This window comes from Rhineura floridana, chromosome 5 (assembly GCF_030035675.1).
Source record: "Rhineura floridana isolate rRhiFlo1 chromosome 5, rRhiFlo1.hap2, whole genome shotgun sequence".
Classification (NCBI taxonomy): Eukaryota; Metazoa; Chordata; class Lepidosauria; order Squamata; family Rhineuridae; genus Rhineura; species Rhineura floridana.
In genome coordinates this window covers 172,358,256-172,370,729 of record NC_084484.1, presented here as the reverse complement: position 1 = coordinate 172,370,729, position 12,474 = coordinate 172,358,256, and the positions used below count along the sequence as shown (strand labels likewise).

The window sequence follows — 12,474 nt, the reverse complement described above, 5'->3', positions numbered from 1 at the left end:
ACCTGCAAGCAAACGCTCTTAAAATATAGCCATTTTCCTGCCATCTGAATGTGAAAGCATGCAAACATAAAACTCTGAAGCTTGTGTGATCTCTGGGGCTCCCATTCACATATCTCCAAAACACTGAAACCTCTTTCTCTTTCCCCTGCACCCAAATCCAAAATGGTGCCTGCTTTCTGTACCACAGAGATTCCTGTGGTACTCCAGGTTTTTTGGACAAAAAAAATGTATCCTTGCCCATCCTTAAGTCTCTAAAGAAGGGACGAAAATAAATGCATTGGGTGGCATCCAATGCTAACCCTACTCAAAACAGACCCACTGAATTTAATTAGACATGTCTAACGTAGCTTAACAGCTGGTACTGCACAGTGGGGAGGAGAACCTGGCTGGGAGTCCAGAGTCTGCGAGTTCAAATCGCCGCTCGTGTCTCCTGGGTGTCAAATCATAAGAATTTAAGAAGATTAGGCCAGTGGCCCATCTAATCCAGCATCCTGTTTTTACAGTGGCCAACCCGGTGCCTATGGGAAGCCCACAAGCAGGCCCTGAGTGCAAGAACACTCTCCCCTCCTGCCATTTCCCACAGCATAGTATCTCCAACTGTGGAGGCAGAGCATAGTCATCATAGCTAGTAGTCATTGATGGCCTAATCAGTAAGTGAGAGAGCCAAACACACTAGCCTATGTAGCTATTTTAAAGGTGGGCCCAGCCTATCTAGTAGGTATTATCTTGGGGTCTCAATATTTTCATGTGTGAGGTTAACAACAGCAAAACAAAAAATGTTTAGAAAATTAATTTTCTTATTTAAAAAAAAATTAAACCAAAACATAGACATGCATGCTTGTGCACGTACACAAGGACCAATGTGTATACAAGGCATTACTACAGCCAGCTATAGAATGTCTTTAAAAAAAACCCGTTCCTCTGACTCGCTCTGTAGCCTGGATGCTTAATGCTGTATTTGGTCCAGAAGAAACCACCATGTCATGTCATGCTTCGGTCGCCAACGTGATGCCTGCAGGTGCACATGTGCCCACAGAGGCCTTCTCTGCTGCCCACAGGGTCCCTTTTCCCTCGCTGAAATTAGACCTGAAAGAAACCTCCTTTAGCTAATCGAAGGCTTTCCCCCCCAGCCTAATCACAGCATGATGACTGGTATAGCACAGTGGGGAGGAGAGCCTGGCTGGGAGTCCAGCGTCTGTGAGTTCAAATCCCCACTCGTGTCTGCTGGGTGTCAAGGGCCAGCTAAAGATCACCCTCACAGTGAGTGGCTCAGGGGTTACGTGCCCTGCCACCTGTGCAGCCGTGGGCAAGCTGCAGAGTCCCAAGGAGCCCAGTTGCCCCCCAGCTGGCAGTTGCAGACAAGGAAGGGGCTGGCTTGTGCAGCTGTGGCAAGCTGAGCAGGCCCTAGCCAGCTGGGGAGGACTAGCCTCAGAGGGAGGCAATGGTAAACCCCCTCTGAATACTACTTACCATGAAAACCCTATTCATAGGGTCGCCATAAGTCGGGATCGACTTGAAGGCAGTCTATTTCCAACTTAGGTTTATTAATGTCAGAATTAATAATTGGATTGTATTCAGAAAGCCCTACTCAGAGTAGAACCACTGAAATTAATGAACCTACATTACTTGTGTCTAATAGCTTCCATGGGTCTACTTTGAGGAGGGCTAGTGTTGCATAACATCAGTGGCTGCTGGAATTGCAGCCCATTTGGTGTCCCTGAGTTTGTAACTTCAGGCTAAAACAGAGGAAAGCAAAGGCGCGCTTGAGGTGAAATAAACAGCATTTCTTTTGCTGTAATTACTAAAGAAAGAGGTTTTTTTTTAAAAAAAAAGGTCTGAATATCCTTTCCTATACAACCTAAGCCCTCAGCTAAGAAATTTAGCTGTCAGCAGAAGCCGCCTCAGAGCCGAGCTATATTATAAAGGCAGTGAACAATCCCGTCCTTCTATTAATTTTATGGTTGGCAGCGATGGTAACACACAAGGGATATTATGCTTCAGTGGGAGAGAAAGGAGAGAAATCACCATCCTCTGTCGAAACAAGGGGGGCAATATTGGCCTTTGCAAAAATAATATTCCTGGGAGTGAGGGTGCTTTATTGGTTTCAGACTTACATTTATATTAAAATGAAAGGGGCACAGGTTATGAAGACAGTGAGAAATCAAAAGGTGGTGGGAACATTGTAAGGAAACCTAGCTCTGCCCCCAAGACACACATGGATAGTTAAAGACCCTGAGGTGCCAAGGTAAGGTATAAAGCTCTACATTTTCTCTGGATTCCCCCCACTCCACCCCTTTCTCAATAGATGTTAGTACACATAATGCCAAATGATATCTGTTGCAGAAACTGCAGAGCTATATTCATAGAATCATAGAATAGTAGAGTTGGAAGGGGCCTATAAAGCCATCAAGTCCAACCCCCTGTTCAATGTAGGTATTGAGGGAATGTCACAAACTACATCTTGTGTGATCTCTTCAGAGGGAGCAATTCAAACAGCAACAAATATTCTTCCATTTGCCTTTGTATTTTGTATGAGCGCATAATTTGTATAACCCCCCTTCTTTTGCCTTGATCTTTATGAAAACAATAAATATGAAATAATGAGGAAAAGAGATTTAAAAGTAACTTGGATTTTTTTATAACCCCCCTTCCAAAAAAAAAAAAAAATACCCCCTCCAATTCTCCAATTTCAGTATTAGCCTCCAAACTAGCAGATACAAGGCAGAGAAAAAAAGAATTACCGGGAGGGTATGTGTGTATGAAAGCTAACTTTGCCGAACATTCACATTCTGAGAAAGACATCGCTCAGGGGTAGTACATGTGTTTTGCATGCAGAAGGTCTCAAGTTCAATCCCTGGCACCTCCACGAAGGTCTGGTGATAACTCATGTCTGAAAACCTGGAGGTAGGATGGGACTATAGGGATGGGGGCAGGAGGAAGAATTAAACTCAGGGCTGGGAAAGCTGTGGCCTTCCACATATCGCTAGGCTTGACCATTGTTCATGGCATGGCGAATATGCACAGAGAAATGTTTTTCTCCCTCTCTCATAACACAAGAGCTTGTGGACATCCAACGAAGCTCAAGACAGACACAAGAATGTACTTCTTCAAACTGTGCATGGTAAAACTATGGAATTTGCTCCCACAAGAGGTGATGATGGCCACCAACTTGGATGGATTTAAAAGGGGATAGACAAATTCATGGAGGAAAAGGCGATCAAGGGCTACTGGCCATGATGCCTATGCTCTGCCTCCACAGTCAGAGGTAGAATGCTTCTGAATACCCATTACTGGAAATTGCAAGAGGGGAGAACACTGTTGTACTTAAGAGATGTGAAGGCCCGGGTGAAAATGGGGGGAAATTGCCCATTTTTTCCATTTTGTCCAGAAAAAAAACCTGGAAAATTTGGGGGGAACACACATTTTTTCCTGAATTTTCCCATTTTTTTCTAAGCTTTCATATCTCTAGTGGTGCTCAGGTCCTGTTTGTGGGCGTCCCACTGACATCTAGTTGGCCACTGTGACAACAGAATACAGGACCAGATGGGCTTTTCTTATGTCCTTATCCTCATCCCTCTCAGCTTGAGGAAAGCTGAGCTATGGAACTCCTTGCCACAATAAACCCTCTGTGGCAAACAATGGAGCAATCTCCAAAGATGGATATCAGCAGAAAGGGGTATCAGTAATTGCCAGCTGATTGTGTCCAAATCTGCTTTTATCTGCCACTATTTTGTGGCTGACTCCCCCTGCACCACCATTTTGTAACTGGAGAGGTCACCTTCTGCATACAAAGCAGGCTCTGCCACTGAGTCATGGCCCCTCACTTGAACCATTGAAGTCACACTAGCTAAACCAACAGTTCCCAATTGTGTGCCTCAAAAAATAAATTAAGGATCCTGGGAATCCAAAGCCCTTATTTAGGGAGGAGGCTGCCTGGTGCCTTTCTGGGTGATTAACTGCTCCAGCGTTCCCTTCTTCCAAGCAGCATCAAGCAGTGGCTGGTAATTCTGATGCTTCTCTGCATGTGGTGCAATTAGATCAGTCAATCACTGCTGAGGCAAAGATGCAACCAAATTTATCACCCACCAAAGAGGTTTCCTGTTCTGACTCTGCATGAGTTGTTGCTCTAGGCTCATCTCCTTCCAGTCATGAGCCATGCTCTGGTCAGTGATTTATGCAGGGGAAAAACTTGTCTGAAGTGGATCATTTGTCCCCTTACATGCTTGAAAAGAAAACTTTTCAGCTGCAAGAGTGTAGACATAAGACATACTCTACCGAAAGGGACACATTGCAGTGAATCATTCTACCAATGCCCTGATCCTTTGCCAAGATATACAATCTATTACTGAAAATTTAGAAACTCACAAACCACTTGACAGCAGAAGTAGTGCTACATTACTCATCTTTGTCGCCTATGCTTTTACGAGCCTATACCTAAAAATGCCAAGAAATAGTAGCTTTGCTCACTGCTGTGCTGAAATCTCTTCCCAAACTTTGTGACCCCATTCACAAAACTGGGAGGGAGATTTGGGGTCAAACTCACTGGTGCTCCTTGACTGGGGACCGGTATTTTGTTTTCCCCAGAATACTCGTTAGAACCATAATGCATTTTCTCTGCGGTGCACACACACCTCTGGTTGTGGGTAACTCTTGCTTGGTAACGTAAGTAGATTTGGGCAGGGAAGGCTGGACATGGGAATAATGGGAGCTGCCTTATATAGAATCAGACCAACGGTCCATCTAACACAGGACTGTCAACAATGACTAGCAGTGGCTCTCCAGAATTTCAAACAGGGTTCTCTCCCAGCCCTTTGATGGTTATGTTCTACCTCCACTGTCGGAGGCAGTATACCTCTGAATGCCAATTGCTGCGAATCCCATGTGGGGAGAGTGCTGTTGTGCTCAGGTCCTTCCTGCGAGCTTCCCACGGGCATCTGGTCAGCCACTGTGAGAACAGGATGCTGGACTAGATGGGCCACTGGTCTGATTCTTCATTAATTCTTATGTCCAATTTGGAGTTGCCAAGGACTGAACCTGGGATCTTCCGCATGCACTGAGCATGCACTGAGGAACAGCCGCATGGGAATAGTGGTTTGACACCTTCCAACTCTGACGTTCACACCTTGTGAATGATTCACCTTGCATTCACCTTTGTTGTTGTCGTATTCACCGTTTAAGACGTTTGCCTTGTGTTGTACACCACTTAGAGTTTCATTTAAATATAAGTGGTACATAAATTGTCTAAATAAACAAATAAAACAATGATAGATGTATGGTCCACATTTAGATTTAAGGACACATAGTGGCTGATGAGCTGGAATACACACGTACAGCAAGCACATATATCACAGGACACCTCCAGAAAGCAAGGTTTGCTCCCACTTGAGCAGGCATGGAAGCTTTTTTTATATGAAAGAGACTTGGGCCTTATACTTCCAGGACTGCAATGTCCCAGCTAGGGATGGGATCCATTGGCCGGTGCTGGTTCGAAAACATTTCGTGAACCTAACAGGTATCGATAAAGTTTGTTCTTTGTGCACAAGCTGCTGCTTTCACCGATCCATTTCCCCCCACAAAAAAATACTGATATTAATACTGATATTTTAAAAGGCAATATAAATCAATATTTTGAAAGGAAATATCAATAAACAGAAGGAAATACTGATAAACTGAAGGAAATACTGAGAAAAATATTGATACTAATATCAATATTTTAGACACAGATTTATTTTTTAATGAAATACGTTTCCAAAAAATAGCCGGGGAAAATCACTACAGAAGAATCTGATCCACAACAATAGCAGATAAGCAAATTAATGGAAAATTCAGTACCAAATCCAAATGGAGCAGAATTTTAGCACATCACTACCCACAGCATGCAAGGCTGGTCCATTAGAGCAAGCAGGGCACTGCCTCAACAACTTTAGTCTACTTTTAGCTGCCCCTCAACTGCCTGCCTTCATTCTTAGTGTCAGGGAGTAGTTCTGCCTGTCATTGGCTCTGGTTTCACCTACTACTCGTCTCTCTGCTTTTCTGACCTACCAGTCCCCACGAGCACCAGCCACAACTGTCCCACAGATTAATTACATAGGTAAGGAGTGGGAACGAGTGCTAATATAAATGCTTGTGGTCTTCGCCCATATGAAGTTCCCTGATCTTTCAGCCGTATTCCAGGCACCGCCACCTTCAGAGATTAGGAGGGCAGTGACCAGGGGCAGGGCCTTTTTGGTGGTGATGCCACAGATGTGTCATATTTTCACCAGGGACACTTGGCTGGTTCCTAGGGTGCGAGGTGAAGACGATTTTATTCTCCCAATCTTTTAACTGATGATGTTTGAATCATTATTGCAGCTACCTCTTGTGCGCGGGCCACTTTCAATCTAAGCCAACAGCCACAATCCAAAAACAAAAGATTGTTAAGATTCTTCTTATGGGCATGCATTTAAAAATGTATATTTTGAATTGTCATCATTAAAAATTGTTGTTAGCTACGTTGATATTTTATAGGAACGGTAAAAAAGGTAAAGGTGTCCCTGCACTTGTAGTGCAACTCGTTTCCGAATCTTAGGGTGACGTCTTGCGACATTTACTAAGCAGACCGTATATATGGGGTGGGATTGCCAGTTCCTTCCCCGGCCTTTCTTTACCCCCCAGCATATGCCGGGTACTCATTTTACTGACCACAGATGGATGGAAGGCTGAGTGGACCTCGACCCCTTTTACCGGAGATTCGACTTCCTCCTTCCGTTGGAATCGAACTCCGGCCGTGAGAAGAGCTTTCGGCTGCGTTACCGCCGCTTACCACTCTGCGCCATGGAGGATCTTATATGAACGGTATAATTAATTAAGAATTAATAAAATGTGAATAAAATTAAAATGGATTTCTTTGAACTCTGGACACAGAATGGATCAATCTTGTGTAAAGCTGACTGGGAAAAGCCAAGGTCTTTCAAACACACCTTGCCTCTTGACCTAGGAGGACTGTAGCCCAGAGACAGACCATCTGCTTTGCATGCACAAAGTCTCAGGTTCAATTCTCAGCATCTCTAGGTATGTCTGGGAATAACCCATGTGTGAAATCCTGGAGAGTTGTTGCCATCAGTGTAGACAGTATTGGGCTAGTTGGGCCAGTGAGCCAATATAAGACAGCTTCCTGATCTCACACTGATTTACACATTACTCAGCCTGAACCGAATGAAGAAATCAACTCACATCACTGGGGGAAAGTATTGTTAAGAACTTGCTCTGTATCCAAACTTTCTAGCGAATCTACTAATTGCTCCCTTTCCACTCCCTCGACATCCAAGCGTTCATTTTCCTCTGGCATTGCTGGACTAGATCAAAGCCAATGTAGATGAAGTCTTTGGAAGTGCGATGCCCATCTGGCTCTTGTTGTGGTGGCGACTCAACCACCAACATATAGGTCATTGATCCAGGCAGAGCAAACTGGCAAAACGCCATCGCAGCAAATAGAATAAAGGTGATTAACACCAGCTGAGGTCATGGCCTCAACAGTCCTCATAAGTCCAACGTTTGCTGTGCCGTCGATTGAGAGCATGTGTTTGGGCCTCTACCATCTTGGCTCTTGTTGGCTTAAGCTCTGAAGAGGAGCCAATTCAGACTTGTACCAAACATTAGGCACCCATTACACGTTCATTTTCTCAGAATCAGACACAGCAAAGTGTGAGGACATGGGGCCGTTACAGGTTACCACTCCAGCTTCAGAAGACCTAGAGGCAAACTGCCACAATGTCAAAAGGCACTGGAATGCATGACACAGACAGGCAAGCTGAAGGAAAGGGGGAGTCAGCGAGAAGCCAGGCAGTCCATTTTCAGCTACATACCCAAGACCAAGCTATGTACACTATATGGAGAGGGGGGAGAATTAGCATTTGGGCATATGGTGTAAATTATTCAAACCTGCATAGCCTGCTTATGTGCACATAACTCATTGTGCTCTTGTTAGCCGTGGGAGAGGCAAAGAACTACGCAGACAGACAAAGCCTCATACACTGGAAGCCCTGGAGATTTTACCAGGCACTGATCACACATTTTCAGGCATATCTTTCCAGTCTTGAGGACTAGAAACTTGCTTTGAAATATACATTTATATATGGGGGCCTTTATCATGCCTAGGAATATTTTGGAAGGAAAATGTGTGGGTAAATAATTAGAAAATGACCCCCCCTTTGCCTGTTCTCAAGCTCAGGAATCATTCTTCAGCTTTACCATGAAATGCAGGCATACCAGAGGCCACTTGGGCTTTTAGCAGCCCTTGCAAAAGGAAGCAGGAAGAGGCTGCTGGCAAGCTGATCATGGGCCCAGGCTTATAGCTTCTTAGCTGTGCTTTGAACCATCTCCTTTTGCTTGATCTATCCACCTCCCTGAATCCTGCCCTGGTTCACCCTTAGCTTTCACTCTGATCCTGCTATGACCCAGGGTATGGTCTGAAGGCACATAAGGCCAGCTCCCTGCTGAAGCTAAGCAGGGTCAGGTCTGGTCAGTGCCTGGATGGGAGACTGCCTGGGAACCATATGTAAGCCTTGGGTTTCTAACATGAAAAGAAAGGTGGAGTATAAATGTAATAAGTAAATAAATGACTTCCATTCCCTAGTATGAGAAGTAAGAGCAAAGGATTCCTGGGTTTTGGTCTACTTCACAGGCCAGAGCTATACATTTCATGTCTCTCTTATCCGACCTAAAACTGCACCAGGCAGAAGGTGAAAGGTCATCTGCCAGAGCCAAGAAAGCAATTCTTCATCATAGATCTAACAGAAATGGCTTGGAAGGGCACAGCAAATCTTGTATCTTCAAGACATGTTGTAAACTATGTGGGTGGCTGACAGCACACACATCCATCAGAGGCAACGTACACAGGTATGTGTCGGAAGGGTTAAATATTTCATTCGGCTGATCGGTGACCAATCATTTGGGAAGGACTGTAACTCAGTGGTAACACATCTGCTTTGCGGGTCCCAGGTTCAATCCCCAGCACCTCCAGGTAGGGCTGGGACAGACCCTCCATCTGAAAACCTGGAGAGATGCTGCCAGTCAGTGTGGGTTATACTGAAATAGATGGATCAAGGGTCTAACTCAGCACAAGGTAGCTTCCTCTGTTCCCACAAACCATGGCTTTGTTACAGGAGAGAGTCATGCTTAGTGGCAGAGCATCTGTTTTGCATGCAAAAGGTCTCAGGTCCAATCCCCAGCATCTCCAAATAGGGCTGGGAGGGATCCCTGTCTGAAACCCTGAAGGGGTGTCACCGGTCACTGTAGAAAATACTGAACCAGATGTAGAATGGACTGCCTTCAAGTCGATCCTGACTTATGGCGTCCCTATGAATAGGGTTTTCATGGTAAGTGGTATTCAGAGGGGGTTCCCATTGCCTCCCTCTGAGGCTAGTCCTCCCCAGCTGGCTAGGGCCAGCTCAGCTTGCCACAGCTGCACAAGCCAGCCCCTTCCTTGTCTGCAACTGCCAGCTGGGGGGCAACTGGGCTCCTTGGGACTCTGCAGTTTGCCCACGGTTGCACAGGTGGCAGGGCACGTAACCCCTGAGCCACTGTCTGTGGGGGTGATCTTTAGCTGGCCCTTGACACCCAGGAGACCCGAGCGGGGATTGAGTTTACAGACTCTGGACTCCCAGCCAGGCTCTCCTCCCCACTGTGCTATACCAGCTGTACCAATGGCCTGCCTCGCTATAAGGCAGCTTCCTATGTTCTTAATCATTTAAGACTGGATTGTGTAATGTAGTTTAATCTATTCTAACAGGATGAACCATAAATGCCAGGGTACTCTGAGCTTGTCCTTTGCATCCTGGGTTTTGAAACATTGTCCAAACTCTTGTGGGCATCACCAACATTTGCTCCAACCTTTTACAAAAAAATACTAACCGATTCTCTTTGGTTGGTTGGTTTTTTGCATGCAACTAGGCAAAGAAAACTAAGGGAGGTTGTAAAGACATGGCCTTCCTCCAAATCCAAATGATAGCTGGCTCATTAAAACCAACAACATATCTTAATCCTATGACCTCAACCCCATTATCAACACCCCCACCAAAAACTCCAGTGTGGGCACTGGAAGCACCTTTTGTATCAATTCCCTTCAGACCTGCTAATTCGCACAACTCCAGAGCTGTGGTTTTGTTTGCTCTGCCCTGACATTTCAGGCACCGCACAAATGTCATGCTTCAATTTTTACGACATGCCTCTATGGCTGTACTTAATGAACACAGGCAATGACTTACCCAGAAACATGCAACATCAGCAGCAGATAGAAGACAAAAAAGAGGTTGTGGGTGTACCAGAAGACGTCATAATTAGAAACCCTGCAAAGAAGAAAGTAGAGTTAAATGCCAGACAATCAAACACTTTTGCATTGTTTCAGTGATTGGGGGTGAGGAGGCCATTTTTGGAGTAGCTACTACTCAGCTTAAAACTGGATTCATTCTAGACTTTTTTTAAGAAAAATCTGCTGCAAGCAAAAAGAGCTTTTGTTTATTCCAAGAGCAGATTGTACAAGAGTGAGCACAATCTGGGTCATCCAAGGACTAGGAAAGGGAAAGGAAGGAGGAGCAAGATAAACAAACCGGCAGAACAACCCAAACGCAAGACCTGATGGAATGAGAGAGTTTGGATTTGGTAACGCTTAGGCTTTCTTGGATGAGCCAGAGTTCAGTCCCTCACCCTGGCTGAGCCAGAAATCTGCTGGCATAAGTCCCTGGCCTCAGCTCAGTTGGGGCTCTGGAGGCTCTGCTGGTTGAACTGAAGCCAGCGTAACTTACACCATCAGATTTCCCAAACAAAGAGGATTCTGGGGGTTGGGGCAAGGAGAGACTTACGCCTACTCCAAACCCTGATCAACTCAGTCATGTGACCTAGGGCCTAATCCTAAAAACCCGGGCCCACATTCATCTGCTGGCTCAGCCAGCAGTAGCTGCTCCCAAAGGTTTCTGAACAGAATTTGGAATAGGCCTAAGTTACACCAGCTTGATTGCTCTGATATGATATGGAGACAAGTTCACATACTCGTATATAGCACAATTTGAACCCAAGATCTACCAGGATAAGCAAGTTTGGAATAGGTGGATCTTGGGCTGATCTGGCTCAGCTGGGGCTACGCCAGCAGAACTGCCTGATCCTGGCTCAGCCACAGAAGTGCCGGCCTAAATCCCCTCCATCCAGCTTAGCCACAGCTATGCTAGTTCAGCTGGGGCTAACGTAATGGAACTTAAGCCACTAAAAAGTCCCCCAACGGGGGCAGAGCAGGGCAAGAACAAACTTACACCTATTCCAAATTTCTTTCAGCTCAGTCACATGACCTGGCAACCCAGCAGAACTCACACTTGCAAAACAGGGTAATGTAAGTCAAACTCTATTTCAAAGACTTGATTTCCTTCTGTTAGGCTCGTGCTGGCTCAGCCAGCAATAGCCCTGCTTCTGAACAGAATTTGGAATGAGGTAATTTACACCGGCTTAATTTACACCAGCTGAACGTGAAACGCATAAATACCACTGGCTTCCTATACTTAGGATTGCTCTGCCAACAGCGAACCATTTGGTCACATTGAATCTTACCGAATGGCATAAGTCGAGGCTGTAGACATGAGGAATAACACCAGCACCATAAGAACCCCAGTTAATCCAGGTACTGAAACAGAAATGAGCACACCGATCATAAGATGTATTGAGCAAAAAGTACTACCAGCCATTGCACTACTTGAAAAAACACAAGGGATGGATTGCAGCCCAAGTTGGTGTTAAAGTCCTATTGATTCGAACAGGAGAGAGATGAACATGATGGTTCCAACCCAAAGAAAATTAGTCATTGCTATTTATTATTAGTTATTAAATTTGTACGTTGGCTATGCCAAAGCCTCTAGGCAACATTCAGTGTACAAAATAGAAAATACAATTAAAACTCCAGAAATACAATTACTGAAGAGGGTCAGTAACATGTCCTATGAAGCCCCACTGCAATTAACTGGATTTTAAATACGTTGTAGCTTATTTGTCCTGTTTCAATGGGACTTAAACACAAGAAAATGTATGGGGATTGAATCCACTGAAATCAATGGGGCTTAGAAGTCCTTTAGCTTGTGGGGGGAGGGGGGTGTTGTCCATCTGCACACTTGAAGAAGATCTCAAGTTCAATCCCCAGCATCTCCAGGTGTTGCTTGAAGACACCCCTGTCTGAAGTCCTAGACAGCCGGTGCCAATCAGTGTAGGCAATCCTGAGCTAGACGAACCAATGGTCTGACCCATATAAGGCAGCTTCCTACATCCCTAAGAACACAAAACAGAGTCCATCACAACTATTTTGAGTCACCAATTGCCTTCTAATAAGCGGCTAACAATTTATCATATCTTTTACAGATGTTCTCACACACCGGATTGGGGCTGATTTGGCTCTGAAAAAAAGCCACTGTTCTCGTGTGCTAAGAATTGGATAGAGTCAGTACCAGAGTACTGCAAAAG

General features: G+C 45.1%; 1 protein-coding gene across 3 annotated transcripts in view; it reads right to left on the bottom strand.

Annotated features, from left to right (window-relative positions):
* NOX4 (NADPH oxidase 4) overlaps positions 1 to 12,474 on the bottom strand; it is a 144,480-nt gene that overhangs the window by 96,816 nt on the left and 35,190 nt on the right. For all 3 annotated transcript variants that reach the window (XM_061628876.1, XM_061628874.1, XM_061628875.1), the window contains 2 exons: positions 11,575 to 11,647; positions 10,245 to 10,325 (listed from right to left, as the gene is read on the bottom strand). In XM_061628876.1, the coding sequence (XP_061484860.1) occupies positions 10,245 to 10,325; positions 11,575 to 11,647 (154 nt within the window). The remainder of the gene's footprint in view (positions 1 to 10,244; positions 10,326 to 11,574; positions 11,648 to 12,474) is intronic.